Consider the following 16,147-nt stretch of genomic DNA (forward strand, 5'->3'; position numbering starts at 1 on the left):
GGCCCCTCTGACAAGACAATATACTCAGTACAGCGCTGTGGAAGATGTTGGCCCTATTCCTTATGCGTACTACACATACCAATCATTATACATTTATTTTCACTTCAGGTTTGCTTTAAAGGATACCCGAAATGACATGTGACATGATGAGAGACATGTGTATGTACAGTGCCTAGCACACAAATAACTATGCTGTGTTCCTTTTTTTCTTTCTCTGCCTGAAAGAGTTAAATATCGGGTATGTAAGTGGCTGACCCAGTCCTGACTCAGACAGGAAGTGACTACAGTGTGACCCTCACTGATAAGAAATTCCCCTTTTTATCTCTTTCTTGCCCTCAAAAGCCATTTTCTGCTAGGAAAGTGTTTTATAGTTGGAATGTCTTATCAGTGAGGGTCACACTGTAGTCACTTCCTGTCTGAGTCAGGACCGAGTCAGCCACTTACATACCTGATATTTAACTCTTTCAGGCAGAGAAAGAAAAAAAGGAACACAGCCTAGTTATTTGTGTGCTAGGCACTGTACATACACATGTCTATCTCATTATGTCACATGTCACCTCGGGTATCCTTTAAGCACAAGATATGAACAGTCACTAGCGCCTCTTGCAATAGCAATGACTACACAGTTAGCGATACATCACACAATCACTTTATTTATTACAACATAAATCAGTGATAATAATGTCTTTCATGTAGAAAAAATAATAATTACAATAACAATAAAAATACTGTACAAACATAAAAAAACAACAAGAAGAAAATACAAAAAATATGTTTAAACTTAAACAGAAAATGTTTTCATGTGACATGGTTTTTATTGATGTTCACAAAGCTCTGAGAACGTCCCCATGTCTGGTACAATGCGACATGTGCTAATCATGTCTGTACAACGCAATATCAAATACTCATCAAGTCTGTAGGAATGGGCCGATTGCATACAATTTGTATGCAAGCCGGAATTATTTGTATATCAATCACTGACCATTTCTACTAAGCACTTTAGCTTATCTGAGATGGTAGGTGCACTAGGCAGCTTCATATTCTTCATTCATTGGATGGAAGTCACATGGAGTGAAAATTTCCCATTTTCTTCTGTAGGATGGGTGAGGAGGAAGTCAGCTGTGCGCTGGATTATTTTGTCCCCCATTATGTTCCATTTGTCCCCCAATAAGCATCTATTGTAAGACTAAAGCGGATCTGAGCTTGCTAAAAGACAAGCCACAGCATAATAACCTTTTCCTTGTTACAGCAGATACAAAGCTTGCAATAAATTTGCAGTGTGTCCACTTCCGGATTTCACGAAAGCACCCTGTGTTTACTAATTAGCTCTCTGCCGGGGCAGCCAGCTGACACAGCTGAGAGATCAAACAACAACTTGTGATTAGTCACAGATGAGGGGGAATTAGACAGGCTAAACTCTCTAAATACACACAGGGTGCATTTCTCTAGCTTTGACTTCTCTCCTGTACAAGAGTTCAGCTCCACTTTAATGTAGGACACATATGGTGTGTTTGTTTTGAGCTGTTGAAATCTATTGTTTTCTCCTCTTCAAAGGGGCGGCAGTTTTTAGGTTCCCACTAAACATACAATTTTCAGCCCAAGCGATCAGATTGTCATAAAACTGACTGCAAACAATTATAAATATGATTGTTCGACAATTTAATTGATCAGAAAAAAAAAAAGTTTTTTATAATCGGTTGTGAAGGATAGGAAGTACAGTTTGATTGTTGATGGTGAAATATCCAATGTGTTACGACATTTTATTTCTGATGGCTTTTCCGTGATCACTCGGGCGATTCTTCGCTCAAAATGATACCGTTTGGGCGCCTTTTGAACCTGCGTCACGTGCAGATATGTTAGGTATACACTATACAATTTAACGTAGATCATCAGATAATAAGATTTCAGCAGATTTTTTTTGCCCAAAGCAGGGCAGGCCATACACGCCTCGAATAGATTTCTAATAGAATTCATGGTGGAATCTAATGAAAATCTGTGTGTATGGGGGCGATTCGATCCCTCTTTAATCGAATCGATCACAGAGGAAGTGATCTGTTTTCAACACTGGATGGCAATCTTAGCGTGTATGGCCACCTTAATACAGATTGTGCAGCGGTTAGCTTTGTACCGATACCGTACAAAGCTATGCAATTTTCGCTCTTGTACTGCTTCCACCTGCGGACTCCCCGCAACCGTGCCTGTGTTAATCGTAGAAACAACAGGCATGTCCGATAAATATTCATGAACGCCATCATTTTAATAGATTTTCTATAGATTCTATGTTTTTATCAGATCTAACGTCTAATCCATTAAAAATATTGTATAGTGTATGCCAACCTTAAAGGACACCTGAAGCAAAAATAAACAAATGAAATAAACAATTGTATCTATCTTCCTTCTCCTAAAAATGACTGTTTAAGATATTCCACAGTTTTATTCTATGTTTAAATCTACTTTTCAAGTTTTAACTGTTTAATTGTTTTTGCTCAATGACGTATTCATTGAAGTATGCCAGAGCTAAAATTATTGACCTTTATCCCTTTCTTGCTCTCAGAAGCCATTTTCTGCTAGGAAAATGTTTTATAGTTGGAATTTCTTATCAGTGAGGGTCACATTGTATTCACTTCCTGTCTGAGTCAGGACTGAGCCAGCCACTTTCATACCTGATGTTTAACTCTTTCAGGCAGAGAAAGAAAAAAAAAGGAACACAGCATAGTTATTAGTGTGCTTGGCACTGTACATACACATGTCTATCTCATCATGTCACATGTCACTTCGGGTATCCTTTAACTGTTGTCAAGTTTTCTTTGAGGGCCAATGAGTGAAGGTCACCCCTCGCTGTGAATAGTATGCACCAAAAGACTCCGCCCTCAGCTTGAATGGCCAGCCCATCTGATAGCTTAGTTGCCCTTTTAACATTTCCGGAGTGTAGAAAAAAAATCAGCTAAATCCAACATGGACCTGTCGGACATGTAAACTAGCAAACTTGATCTTGCTTCTTCAGTTTGCAACTCGTTCCTGATTGGTCCAGATATTTAATAGCTTTTAATCAACTCAAACAGTTTTGTTTTCTGCTTGTTGGGGTCTCGATCAACGGCATCGGCGATCTTTAAAATGGATTTTGTTTCACTTCTGCTTAGGTTGCCCTTAATGTACAGGATGGCTTCAATCTGCTTGTTCCTGCGAATGAGAAGAAAAATTGTAGGGTTACTATATTGCAAAACAAACTCTAAAGAAGATGGAAGATTTCTGCTTCCTCGGGTGTGTACAGTATAAAATAATGCTCTGTGCCTGTATTGATAGTAAACTAGCTGCAGTGTGTGCTGATCTCTGCTGTCTCCAGTATGTACAGTATAAGCTATTACTCTGTGCCTGTATTGATAGTAAACTAGCTGCAGAGTGTACTGATATCTGCCACCCCCAGTATGTACAGTTTAAGCTGTTACTCTGTGCCTGTACTCATAGTAAACTAGCCGCAGCATGTGCTTATTTCTGCTACCTCCAGTATGTGCAGTTAAACTGTTATTCTCTGTGTACTGCTAGTAAACTAGCTGCAGCACGTGATTATCTCTGCTACCTCCAGTATGTGCAGTATAAGCTGTTATTCTGTGTCTGTATTGATAGTAAACTAGCCGCAGCATGTGCTTATCTCTGCTACCTCCAGTATGTGCAGTATAAACTGTTATTCTGTGTCTGTATTGATAGTAAACTAGCCGCAGCATGTGCTTATCTCTGCTGTCTCCAGTATGTACAGTATAAGCTATTACTCTGTGCCTGTATTGATAGTAAACTAGCTGCAAAGTGTACTGATATCTGCCACCCCCAGTATGTACAGTTTAAGCTGTTACTCTGTGCCTATACTCATAGCAAACTAGCTGCAGCATGTGATTATCTCTGCTACCTCCAGTATGTGCAGTTAAACTGTTATTCTGTCTGTACGGATAGTAAACTAGCTGCAACGTGTTCAGCAGAAACAATGTAGCCACCTGTGATAAATGTAAGAATGTAAATTAGGGTGAGGAATTTTTTGGCAATGGGCAAACAACGATGAAGTCATTTATACATTTATATTGTAAAATATAAGCAACTTCAATTATTAATTTACATTCAGTAATGTTTCTCTTTAAAGGGAACTAAACCCTAGGGGAAAAAAATGAGTTTCTCATACCTGGGGCTTTTACCAGCCCCCTGCAGCCATCCTGTGCCCCCGACGTCACTCCTGGATCCCCTGGTCCCCCGCCGGCAGCAAGTTTTGTTTTTGCCGACTCTGAGTCAGCGGGTCGCCACGCGTGTCATTACACCCGTTACCGCGGCAACAGGACGCTATAGCGGGTGCCAACACATACAAAGATACGTGTTGACACCCACTATAGCGTCCTGTTGCTGCGGTAACACGTGCAATGACATGCGTGGCGACCTGCCTACTCCGAGTCGGCAAAAACAAACTAGCAGCCGCCGGGGGACCAGGAGTGACGTCGGGGGCACAGGATGGCTGCAGGGGGCAGGTATGTGAAACTCATTTTTTTCCCAAGGGTTTAGTTCCCTTTAAGGCCACCAAAATGATACCTGATCTGGAAAAAAACTTTGGTTTTTTTTGTGCCGTCCTTAGGGGTACAACTTTGAATCTAATTTGGTTGAGATTTCTCGCTGGATATGGCTCTTCCCTTCCTCAGTTTTATGCACTAGGCCCCAGGAAGCTCTGAAAACTAATGGGAAGCAAAAATAAACAAACAACCAGATACTCACCTAAGCAGAGAAAAGGCTCTGGGTCCTATAGAGTCTTCCCGCTCCTCTCACGGTCCCCTCGTTCCAGCGCTGGCTCCCCGGTAGGAGTATCCAACCGATCAGCCGAATAAAGCTTTCTGTCCTCGCAGGAGGCTTTGGAGGCCAGAGTGCTCCCAAAGACGGGAGGCTCCATACTGCACATGGGGGAGTACAAGCTAGCACAGGAGCGGCATGAAGTCGACCGTCTTCGGGAGCACTCGGGCTCCCAAAACCTCCTGCGGTGGCAGAGCGTTCATTTGACCGATCGGTCGAAGACTGCTACCAGACTAGCGGTGGGACAAGGGGACCAGGACAAGACCGGGAAGGTTCTGTAGAACCCAGAGCCTTCCCTCTCCTGTGCTTGTTTTTTTGTGCTTTTTTTTCACTTCCCATCAGCTTGAAGAGACACAACAGTAGTTTAGAAGCGTGACGTGTCTTCCAGATCGTTCGGTTTTAGCATATCAGCCTGGGTGGAGTCTGGGTACTTTTTTCCCCGGGAATTTCTGGAGTGTATATATATAACGCCGGAGCGTGCCAAGAGCGAGATTCGTTCCAGAGGAACATCTGAACCTCCGGGACGCATCCAACGCATGACTCACAACCACTCCGGGGGGGATCTGCATTCCCGGAGAACTGAGATTCCTGCAAAAGTTTCAAGAATTTCTCCATTTCCTGGAAGCAAAGGGGACGGTTCATTTATCCGCCTGGAAAAACTCAGAGCGGTTTTATTGTTACAGCGGAGAGGCTAATGAGAAATATTACAGGAATGTCACTGCGTCAGCAGCTGCTAAAGAAGCTCTCTGCATTTTCACATCTAGCCTAGTTTAATTTGTGAAATGTGATGGATGTTAGATTGGTCACTGGGAATAAAGACTTAAAGCAAACCTGTAGCGAAAATAAACTTATGAGATAATGAATTGTATGTGTAGTACAGCTAAGATATAGAACATTAGTAGCAAGGAAAAGGGTCTCATATTGTTTTCCAGTACAGGAAGAGTTAATATGCTATGCAAAAGAGCTTTTCTGAGTTATTCTACCCAATGAGTGGAATACAGTCCTGTTTTCTGAAGCACTAAAAGAGAACCAGAGATGAAGCACCCTCATGTATTTTACCATATATATCAGTGGGGACATTAGAGAAAACACCTACTCTGCTCTCTGTTTCATTCTTCTCTGCTAAATCTGCCTGTAATCGGCTCTGATAAGAATCCCGGACTGAGCATTCAGTCTCGTTTTCATCAGAATGATTATAGCTGAGTCAGTCTTCTGTGATGTCTTTTCAAGCCCAAGCCTGCCCCCTTGTGGCTCTGAGTTCCTGCTATTTACCCTCGAAGCAGCAAAGCAGAGTCACAAGGGGGCAGACTTGGGCTTGAAAAGACATCACAGAAGACTGACTCAGCTATACTCATTCTGGTGAAAGCTAGACTGAATGCTCAGTCAGGGATTCTTATCAGGGCTGATAACAGGCAGATTTAGCAGAGAAGAATGAAACAGAGAGCAGAGTAGGTGTTTACTGTCATCTTCCCATTGATATATATGGTAAAATACATGGGGGTGCTTCGTCTCTGGTTCCCTTTAAACAGTCAAGAAACAGTGAGAGACTGGAGATAAGGTTTTTACTGCAGGAAAGTTCCATTCCCTGATTTACATTCTTAAATGTATCACAGGTGGCGACTTCTTCGGTCTCGTCAGGTGATCTTTGCGGAATGTTTGATTGTTGCGTGTTCCGGAGTAAGCAGAAACACCTGGTCTCCCAGAATGCTCTGAGGCAGACAGCTGCATAGCTAAATAGCATAAACTAAGCCTCATTGTGAGGGGGGGGGGGGGGGGGGGGGGGGGGGTTTCATACCAATATAGACCAGAATACCCAAACAGCTCAGGGTGACTCAAAACCACTGGGAAAGTATAGGGGACTTAAAGAGAAACTCCAGTGAAAATAATGTAATTAAAAAGTGCTTCATTTTTACAATAATTATGTATAAATGATTGTCAGTGTTTGCCCATTGTAAAATCTTACCTCTCCCTGATTAACATTCTGACATTTATCACATGGTGACATTTTTACTGCTGGCAGGTGATGTCAGTGGAAGGAGATGCTGCTTGTTTTTTTTGGCAGATGGAAACAGCTGTAAACAGTTGCTATTTCCCACAATGCAACAAGGCTCCCACAGTGTGATGTCAAAACCATGGTCCTGACATCACACTGTGGGAGGGGTTTCACCACAATGGGCTTGATTCACAAAGCGGTGCTAATCTACTTAGCACGTCTAAAGTCTTTAGACGCGCTAACCAGGGTGCTAAGTAGGTTAGCACCGGATTTCTCAATCAGATAGCTTTAATGGGCACTTCGCGCGGAGCGCCCTGCGCTCTGTGCAGTACGCGCGTAAAGTTTTACGAGCATAAAGTTTTGCGCGCGTAAACTTTTATGCGCGAAAAGCTTGTTTAGACGTGCTAAGGGGGTTTTCACAGGCGTGCTAACAGTTAGCACCGCTTTGTGAATCAAGCCCAATATCAGCTATACAGCGCTCCCTGATGATCAGTTTGTGAATAGGAATAGATTTCTGATGGGAAAGGGGATATCAGCTACCGATTCGAATGAAGTTCAATTCTTGGTTACGGTTTCTCTTTAAAGAGACAGAGAAGTCCTCCTACTAAAAAGCAATGCACAGTGTAATTTGCCTTCTTAAAACAGAAGGTATTTGTGTTGATTCAGCTTTAAGGGCCCTTTTCCACTAGAGCGTTTGCGATTGCTTAATCGCAACACCGCAAACTGCTAGTGATTTTAAAATCGCTACAGTTTGCTTTTTAACATAGGAATCGCGGTAGGTAATTTCCACTACCGCGATTCGTTTTTTACTCAATCGCGACCGCGCAACGATTTTTGCCGCGATGCAGTGCATAGCATAGCAAAATCGTGATCGCAAACGTCGGGAAATCGCCGCAAAATTTTTTACATTTGCTGAATCGCAATCGCTAGCGTTCAGCGTGAACACTAGCGACTGCTAGTGGAAAAGGGCCCTAAGTGTGCAACTGTGGTTACCCACAATGCTTCACTACTGAATATGCAGAAACATTTGCATATTCAGGAGTGATGCATTGTGGGTATTCACGGACAAATATCTTAGTCATCACCATTCTGGGAATCCCATAGTAAGTGCCAGATGTGCCATCACAGTGCATGCACAGCCTGGTTTATGTAGTGGACCTGTAATTAGGATGAGTTCCCGATCGCAGTCAGCACTGTTTACTTCATCAGGTCCATTGTGTTCTTACCGAATATCTGGATAGGCTGCAACCATAGTGGCCACTTCCAGCTGCACGGCGCTCAGATCCTGCAGTCTGATGATCTCCGCTATCTTAGGTAATACCGCCATCAGGTGCTCCTCCTCTGAACCCTGCAGATGACATAACATGGGGGACATTTAACCTCAGAAAAAAAGAAGGAAAGGAAGTAGAAAATGTAATAGATGAGGAAGCAGACCCATGAGAAGGAGAAGAATAAGTAGAAGGATTAACAGGAGGAAATGAAAAGGTAGAAAAGAAGACGCAAGGGAAGGGTGAGGGTTGTAGTGGGAGAAGCAAGGGAAGGGTGAGGAACGCTGAGGGGGAAGCAAAGGAAGGGTGAGGAACGTAGAGGGAGAAGGAAGGGAAGGGTGAGGAACATAGAGGGAGAAGGAAGGGTGAGGAACATAGAGGGAGAAGGAAGGGTGAGGAACGTAGAGGGAGAAGCAAGGGAAGGGTGAAGAAAGAAGAGGGGGAAGGAAGGGTGAGGAGCGTAGAGGGAGAAGGAAGGGTAAGGAACATAGAGGGAGAAGGAAGGGTGAGGTGTGTAGAGGGAGAAGGAAGGGTGAGGAGCGTAGAGGGAGCAGCAAATAAAGGGTGAGGAACGTAGAGGGAGAAGCAAGGGAAGGGTGAGGAAAGAAGAGGGGGAAGGAAGGGTGAGGAGCGTAGAGGGAGAAGGAAGGGTGAGGAGCGTAGAGGGAGAAGGAAGGGTGAGGAGCGTATAGGGAGCAGCAAATAAAGGGTGAGGAACGTAGAGGGAGAAGCAAGGGAAGGGTGAGGAACATAAAGTGAGAAGCAAGGGAAGGGTTAGGAAAGAAGAGGGGGAAGCAAGAGAAGGGTTAGGAAAGAAGAGGGGGAAGCAAGGGAAGGGTGAGGAACATAAAGTGAGAAGCAAGGGAAGGGGGACGAAAGAAGAGGGGGAAGTAACGGAAGGGTGAAGAACATAGAGGGAGAAGGAAGAGTGAGGAGCGTAGAGGGAGAAGCAACTGAAGGGTAAGGAACGTAAAGAGAGAAGCAATTGAGGGGTGAGGAATGTAAAGGGAGAAGCAAGGGAAGTGGGAGGAACATAGAGGGAGAAGGAAGGGTGAGGAGCGTAGAGGGAGAAGCAATTGCGGGGTAAGGAACCTAAAGGGAGAAGCATGGGAAGGGTGAGGAATGTAGAGTTAGAAGGAAGCGTGAGGAGCGTAGAGGGAGCACCAAATAAAGGGTGAGGAATGTAGAGGGAGAAGCAAGGGAAGGGTGAGGAACATAGAGGGAGAAGCAAGGGAAGGGTGAGGAATGTAGAGGGAGAAGCAAGGGAAGGGTGAGGAATGTAGAGGGAAAAGCAAGTGTGAGGTGAGGATTTCTCATACATTGTATATTCATACAGGCGCATGGTCAGAACCTGGACACTGGATTTCCTATAGCCAGAATTTTATCAGTTTACAGTAACAAGATTCTACTGTATCGGGGTCATTGAATTCCAGCTAAATCGGCTCTATCGAGTCTGGCTTCATTAAGGTGGAGGCCTAGTTCCTGTACGGAAATCTCGCCTTTCAGATATCCAAGATATTCTCGCTAATGTATAAATCTCCGACGTCTGATTCAAACATAACAGAAATGTGAGTTTTGGGCGGGAAGCGTAGGCGCTCAAGTAAAATAATCGGTGGTATTTGTTCAGAAAGATAAAGCTGAAGGACTTGGTGTGTTTTTGCAGGTCTAGGGCTTCTGCAGCTGATGAGAAATCGCCCTTTTCCAGTCCCAACACTATAGATCTGAGAACCTGGCCCTGAGGAATGTGGAATATAAACATGAGTGCGGAGGATCTGGTGCGGAGGCCTCCCTCTAGAATCGCTAGGTCAGGAACTATTTGGAAGTAAGTAGGCGGAGTGGAAATGGTTGCAATTTCCAAAGCACAACAACGGATCCTGTTTCCGCTGGGAGGACCAGACAGAAGCGGCTTTGATTGGACTTATTAAATGCATGTTGATGTCTGGTTCTACTACATAAACAGCCAGGTTCAACTTATCCATAAAAACGTAGTATTGTCCTAGTAAGAAAAGAACCAACAAACCTGATTTGCGCTTTGAAAAGTGCTCGGCTTATATATATCAATTGGGATGGATCAAACCAGAGCGATGTGATTTTATCATAAATGCAAACGATAGCCGTGCTTTTCTGATGCGATTGAGCCTCAATGTTAAGTATAGGAAAGTGGAAAATCGCTCTGAAAAGTGCTAGAACAGAGCGTTTTTTCCAAGTGTTTTTGTTACAGAAGCTGTTCAGTTTCAGCTCTACTGTAAAAAAAAAAAATTAAAAAACACTACACCGAAACGCTCCAAAAATCGCTAGGCATGATTAGAAAAATCGCTAGGCGCATGCCTAGAATCGCTCTGAAAAATCACTTCGAAAGGAGCTGAGCATTTGCGATTACACTAGCGCTTTTTGGTGTGCACCGGCCCTGAGTTAGTTTTAAAACCACACTGTCTTTTAAGCTATAAAACAAGGCAGAAATAATGACCCTTCGAACTTTCCTGCAGTAACACCTTATCTCAAGCTGTCTCTCACTGTTTCTTGGTGCTTCAGAAAACAGGACTGAATTCGACCCAGTGGGTTGAATAGCTCAGAGAAGTTATTTTGCATAGATAGCTGAAGTTTTTTACTCTTCCTATACTGGAAAACGATATGCAACTCTTTTCCTTGCTCCTAATGTTCTATTTCTTAGCGCTACTACACATACAATTCATTATATGATAAGGTTATTTTCACTTTTAGGTTTGCTTTAAAGCTGGTTCTTTTCTTACTAGGACAATTCTACGTTTAAAGCGTACGGGAATTGCCTAGATTGTTCTACCTCTAATCACATCCCTCACTGCATGTGGCACGTAGATTATGTTCCAGATAAAAAGGAGGTCTGAAAGGACATCTGAAGTAAGAGGGATATGGAAGCTGCCATATTCATTTCCTTTTAAACAATACTAGTTGCCTGGCTGTCCTGCTGATCTCTTTGGCTGCAGTAGTGTCTGAATCACACACCCAAAACAAGCATACAGCTAATCCAGTCTGACGTCAGTCAGAAACACCTGATCTGCTGCATGCTTGTTCAGGGGTCGTAGCTAAAAATATTAGAGGCAGAGGAGCAACAGGATAGCCAGGCAATGTGCATTGTTTAAAAGGAAATAAATAAGGCATTATTATCCATTATTTATAGAGCAACAATGCAGTATATGTCATGAGGCTCTGTATATCAAGTAGTGGGTATAGATTCAGTATAGATGCAGAGATGTATCATACACCACCATCAGGAAATCCCGCTTACTTAGAACAGAGAGGAACACAGGAAATAACAATCCCATAAAGATCATCACATTTTACACACAGTGACATCTTGTGGTTGTTTTACTATACTGCAGTTTAAGGTAATAATGTTGTTTAAGGTAAAAATGTAATAAAAAAAGTGCTTCATTTTTACAATAATTATGAATGATTAAGTCAGTGTTTGCCCATTGTAAAATCTTTTAAATCCCTGATTTACATTCTGACAATTATCGCATGGTGACATTTTTACTGTTGGCAGGTGATGTAGCTGCTGCATGCTTTTTTTGGCAGTTGGAATCAGCTGTAAACAGCTATTTCCCACAATGCAACAAGGTTCACAGACAGGAAACTGCCAGGAGTACCTCGGTACGCAGAGCTTCTTGTGGGAGGGGTTTCACCACAATATCAGCCATACAGCGCCCCCTGATAATCCGATTGTGAAAAGGAAAAGATTTCTCATGTAAAAGGGGGTATCAGCTACTGATTGGGATGAAGTTCACTTCTAGGTTGGAGCTTCTCTTTAAATCTCTAACATATATAACTGATAAACCATTTCTCAGTTTAGTGATAGATGGGAGGTTACGCTTACATGGAAGGTGAAGAAGTCGTTAATGAGCGCTGCGTTCTCCTTGATCTGATTGGCCAGAGTCTGCAGCTGCTGCACGTTCTTTTGGCTGACCTTCTTCTTCAGGATTCGGGTCAAGTGCTCTTTGACCAGATAAAAGTGGATTTTTAATATCAAGTCCTGCAAGAAATAAAAAGATAAACCTCCAGTAAGTAAACTATCACTTTTTTACTAAACTAAAGAGAATGCACAGCTTTGGGTGCCGGTCTAGTTGAGGAAACCTTATAGGCCAACAGCCACTCCCTCTCACGGCAATTTGGCTGCGACCACTAATCTGGAAGGAATAGGATCTCAGCGGGAAACACTAATGGTAAAATTGTACACCAGGACCTTTTAGGACCCTTGCCTTGCCTTGCAGAACAATCTGCTGTGGATAACTGAGATACTAATGTTGGCAACAATCCCCCCCCCCCCCCCCCCCTTTATGTGGTCTCTTCCATCTGTCAACCAATGAAGTGAAGTAATGCTTGTTAGATGCATAGCTCCCAACTGTCCCACTTTTGGAGGGACAGTCCCTCTTTGGGAAAAAAATCTCTCTGTCTCTTTTTCCCTCATGTTTTTTTCTACTGAAAAATGTGCTTACTTGACCCTAAACTTAATTCCCATCCTTTAAATTGATATATTTCTTATTCCCAAGTGTTAATGTGAAGAAAAATGAACCAGTATAGAAAGGGCCAGTGTGGGTTGAATTGTAAAACTACATATTTTCCTTATGAAATCTCTATGGTATGCATGACTAGGGGTGTGATGGGGGTGTGAGGAAAGTAGAGATGTCTTGTCAGGCAAAGCAGGCAAAGGGCCTGGTCAGGAACTGTGCTGGAAAAATATTGCATTAATGACATTTCTGAGTACTTTAGGTTATACAAAGCTACTTCAGTATTACCGGATTGAGTGTAGGGTAACAAAATGAGACTGTGTTTTCACTATAGGATAACTCTACATATGTAGGTAACTATAGTTATCTGTTTACACCACAAAGCTAAATTGGGTTTTTGGAGGCTCCTACCTAGGATGTCCAGATTTCGGCCTAGTGCTACTCCCATCCACACTGGCAGTTGCAAACAATACTAATGTCAACTTCTGTCTACCCAAATAAGATAAGAGGTAGACCATAGCTCCCAACTGTCCCTCTTTTGGAGGGACAGTCCCTTTTTGGGAGCCCTGTCTCTCTGTCCCTCTTTCCTTCCCATGTGTCCCTCTTTCAGGACTTTGTCCCTCTTTCTATGTAAATATATGTATTTCTCTACTAAAAAAAAATGTGTTTAATTTACTCTAAACTTTATTCCCATCTTTTAAATTGATATATTTCTTATTTTCAAACGTTAATATGAAGGAAAATACCCCAGGATAGAAAGGACCAGTGTGATTTGAACTATAAAACAACATATTTTTCTCATTAAATCTTTATGGTATGCGTGACTAGGGGTGTGACCAGGGGCGTGGCTTTAGTGTCCCTCTTTCTCATCTCAATAAGTTGGGAGGTATGGGTAGAAATCACAGGAGGTGGGACTTATGCTATTTAGGGTTGGGCTTCCAACATAACAGCCACAGGCTGCAACTAAAGAGCAGCCTTACTAACAGAAACCCTGCTTCCGGTCTACCACCTAGCTTCTTGGGGTGACAGGAAATAATGTCACTTTTATGTACAACTGCCAGTGTGGATTTGTAGCAGCTGTAGGCCTCAGTGGTCCGATCTCTGATTGTGGACATCCTAGTCGGGGGTCCAGTTTCGTTTTTTGATGCAGTGTGGTAAGCGAACAGATAACTGTAGTTATAGGTGTATGCAATAAGGCTGTCAGGATTCTAGCAGGGGGACAGGAATAGATCGATCCTTACCTTGTGGCAGGGAGTACACAATGTTTTGAAACGTGAAACGAATTCCCCTGTAATTTTCATGATTTCCTTCATGGTTTGGTAACTGAAGGGATTGCCTCCTTGGGACATCCTCCTGAACAGAGACTGTGGGGAAGAATATGGAGAAAAGATGAGTCCACAAGCAAAATAAATAAAAGAAGCTTGATTGGAGGGCTAGTGCTGCGAATTCAACATTGCCCTGCCTTTCCTACCTCCCAGGATGGCTATTTTGCAGAGCATGGTAGGTAAGCACAACCTAATGTCAGTGGTATCTCTAATCAACCAGCAGCTGGAGCAGTGCCGTGTTTAGAAGTGTCAAAGAAACAGTTCTTGTGGCAGTAAAGACAGCCAGGCAGTGCCAAAGTCGCAGCACTAGCCCTGCTGTCATGTTTTTTGTTTCATTTATGCTTTAGTTGTACTAACAATTTTTTCACATCCAAAAATACAAAATTCCCCCCAAAAAAGTGCAATTTTTTTCTCTTTTTACCTCGGTGCCTTTGCCTAACTGAAACTGTGCAGTGCCAGGGGAAAGTTTTTTTTTTTGTTCTTGGCAACAGTAACAATTTCATCTCTGCATACAAATAACAGAAAGCTTCCTACAGATAAGATGCGGACACTATGACCAGAAGGTAGTTGCAACCCCCCCTCCTTTGAAGAGTTTACACAGTAAAGTAAGCCTGTTGGATGGGTGATGTTTGCTTTGGGAGGGACAGTAAACTGTGGCAGTAGGGAGGGAAAATTAACACTGAGCTGGGTTGAAAAAAAAACAAAGAGAAGGGCAGAAGTGATGTCACTTATGGCATCACAGAGAAACAGTAAAGATGGAAACCAGCTGAAATATTATTTTCTTCCTTTAATACCACATTTCAGACAGACCGTAGTGCATAGATTTTACTTACCTTCAAGTCTATAAAGAGGTCCTGGAGCATAGACTCGTACATGGCATCCTCCAGCTCCTTCACAATGGACATCAGCTCCTGCCTTCTGCTTGCCGTAAACTTCCTGTCCGTGTGAGTAACAAATTCCCTAGGATAAAAAAATGAATAATATGTAATGTAGTGTGATATAATACAGCACAGTAAGATATACAGTATAATGTAACATAAGACAGTATGATGTAGCAGAATACAGTGGGCTTGATTCACTAGGACAAATAGCATGCCTTATCAGAGTTAACACGCCTTATCATGATTGGCCCAATAGGCTGCCTGTCACTTGACAGGGAACTTGACAGGCAGCCTATTGGGCCAATCAAAGTGCGGGGATAATGTCCTTTAACCTGCTGAGCGGTCTGGACGAGCTCAGCTCGTCCAACACCGCCAGAGGCTGCCGCTCAGGCCCTGCTGGGCCGATCCTGATGAAATAAAAAGCAGCACACGCAGCCAGCACTTTGCCAGCCGCGTGTGCTGCCTGATCGCCGCCGCTCTGCGGCGATTCGCCGCGAGCAGCGGCGAAAGAGGGTCCCCCCAGCCGCCTGAGCCCAGCGTAGCCGGAACAAAAAGTTCCGGCCAGCGCTAAGGGCTGGATCGGAGGCGGCTGACGTCAGGACGTCGGCTGACGTCGATGACGTCACTCCGCTCGTCGCTATGGCGACGATGTAAGCAAAACAAGGAAGGCCGCTCATTGCGGCCTTCCTTGTTTATTCTGGGCGCCGGAGGCGATCGGAAGATCGCCTCCGGAGCGCCCTCTAGTGGGCTTTCATGCAGCCAACTTTCAGTTGGCTGCATGAAATAGTTTTTTTTTTTATTTAAAAAAAACCCTCCCGCAGCCACCCTGGCGATTTAATCAGAACGCCAGGGTGGTTAAAGTGATTGGACCCGCAGGGGCTCAGGGCAGGACGAGTGGAGCTCTTGTCATTGCCAATTAGCAGGCATAAGTTCATAACGCTCGCTATGCCACTCTGATAAGGCATGTTAACTCATATAAGGTGTGTTAACTCTGATAAGGCATGTTAACTCTGATAAGGCATGTCATTTGTCTTAGTGAATCGAGCCCATAGTCACATAAACATATGGTAACCTGTGACGAATAATACAGGCAGACAGGAGGCAGACAAGCGCACAGATATTGGTTCATACCTGAAGTGCTGGCAGCAGTTTAGGTTGGCGATACAGATTGCTTGATATGAAGCCTGCGTCTTGTTTTTCTCCAAAAATTCTCCCAATAGCCTTTTAAATCTGAAAAGAGAGGAAATGATCAGTTACCAAGCTTCACTCGTAGAAATCCTGGCTAATAAGGGAATATTAATATTACTAGCTGGTGGCGTGCTACGCTGCAGAAGTGCATGTGCCATGTCTCTGGACGTCCTGCTGCATGAGCACACCA

General features: G+C 43.5%; 1 protein-coding gene across 1 annotated transcript in view; it reads right to left on the bottom strand.

Moving 5' to 3' along the window:
- Positions 1–250: 250 nt before the first annotated feature.
- TNFAIP2 (TNF alpha induced protein 2) overlaps positions 251–16,147 on the bottom strand; it is a 137,990-nt gene continuing 122,093 nt past the window's right edge. The window contains exons 7-12 of the mRNA XM_068254617.1: positions 15,901–15,999; positions 14,722–14,848; positions 13,805–13,927; positions 11,933–12,088; positions 8,038–8,159; positions 251–3,180 (exon numbers count right to left, since the gene is read on the bottom strand). Coding sequence (XP_068110718.1) covers positions 3,036–3,180; positions 8,038–8,159; positions 11,933–12,088; positions 13,805–13,927; positions 14,722–14,848; positions 15,901–15,999 — 772 coding nt within the window. The 3' untranslated portion in view covers positions 251–3,035. The remainder of the gene's footprint in view (positions 3,181–8,037; positions 8,160–11,932; positions 12,089–13,804; positions 13,928–14,721; positions 14,849–15,900; positions 16,000–16,147) is intronic.

The sequence above is a fragment of the Hyperolius riggenbachi genome, chromosome 9, assembly GCF_040937935.1.
Source record: "Hyperolius riggenbachi isolate aHypRig1 chromosome 9, aHypRig1.pri, whole genome shotgun sequence".
Taxonomy (NCBI): Eukaryota; Metazoa; Chordata; class Amphibia; order Anura; family Hyperoliidae; genus Hyperolius; species Hyperolius riggenbachi.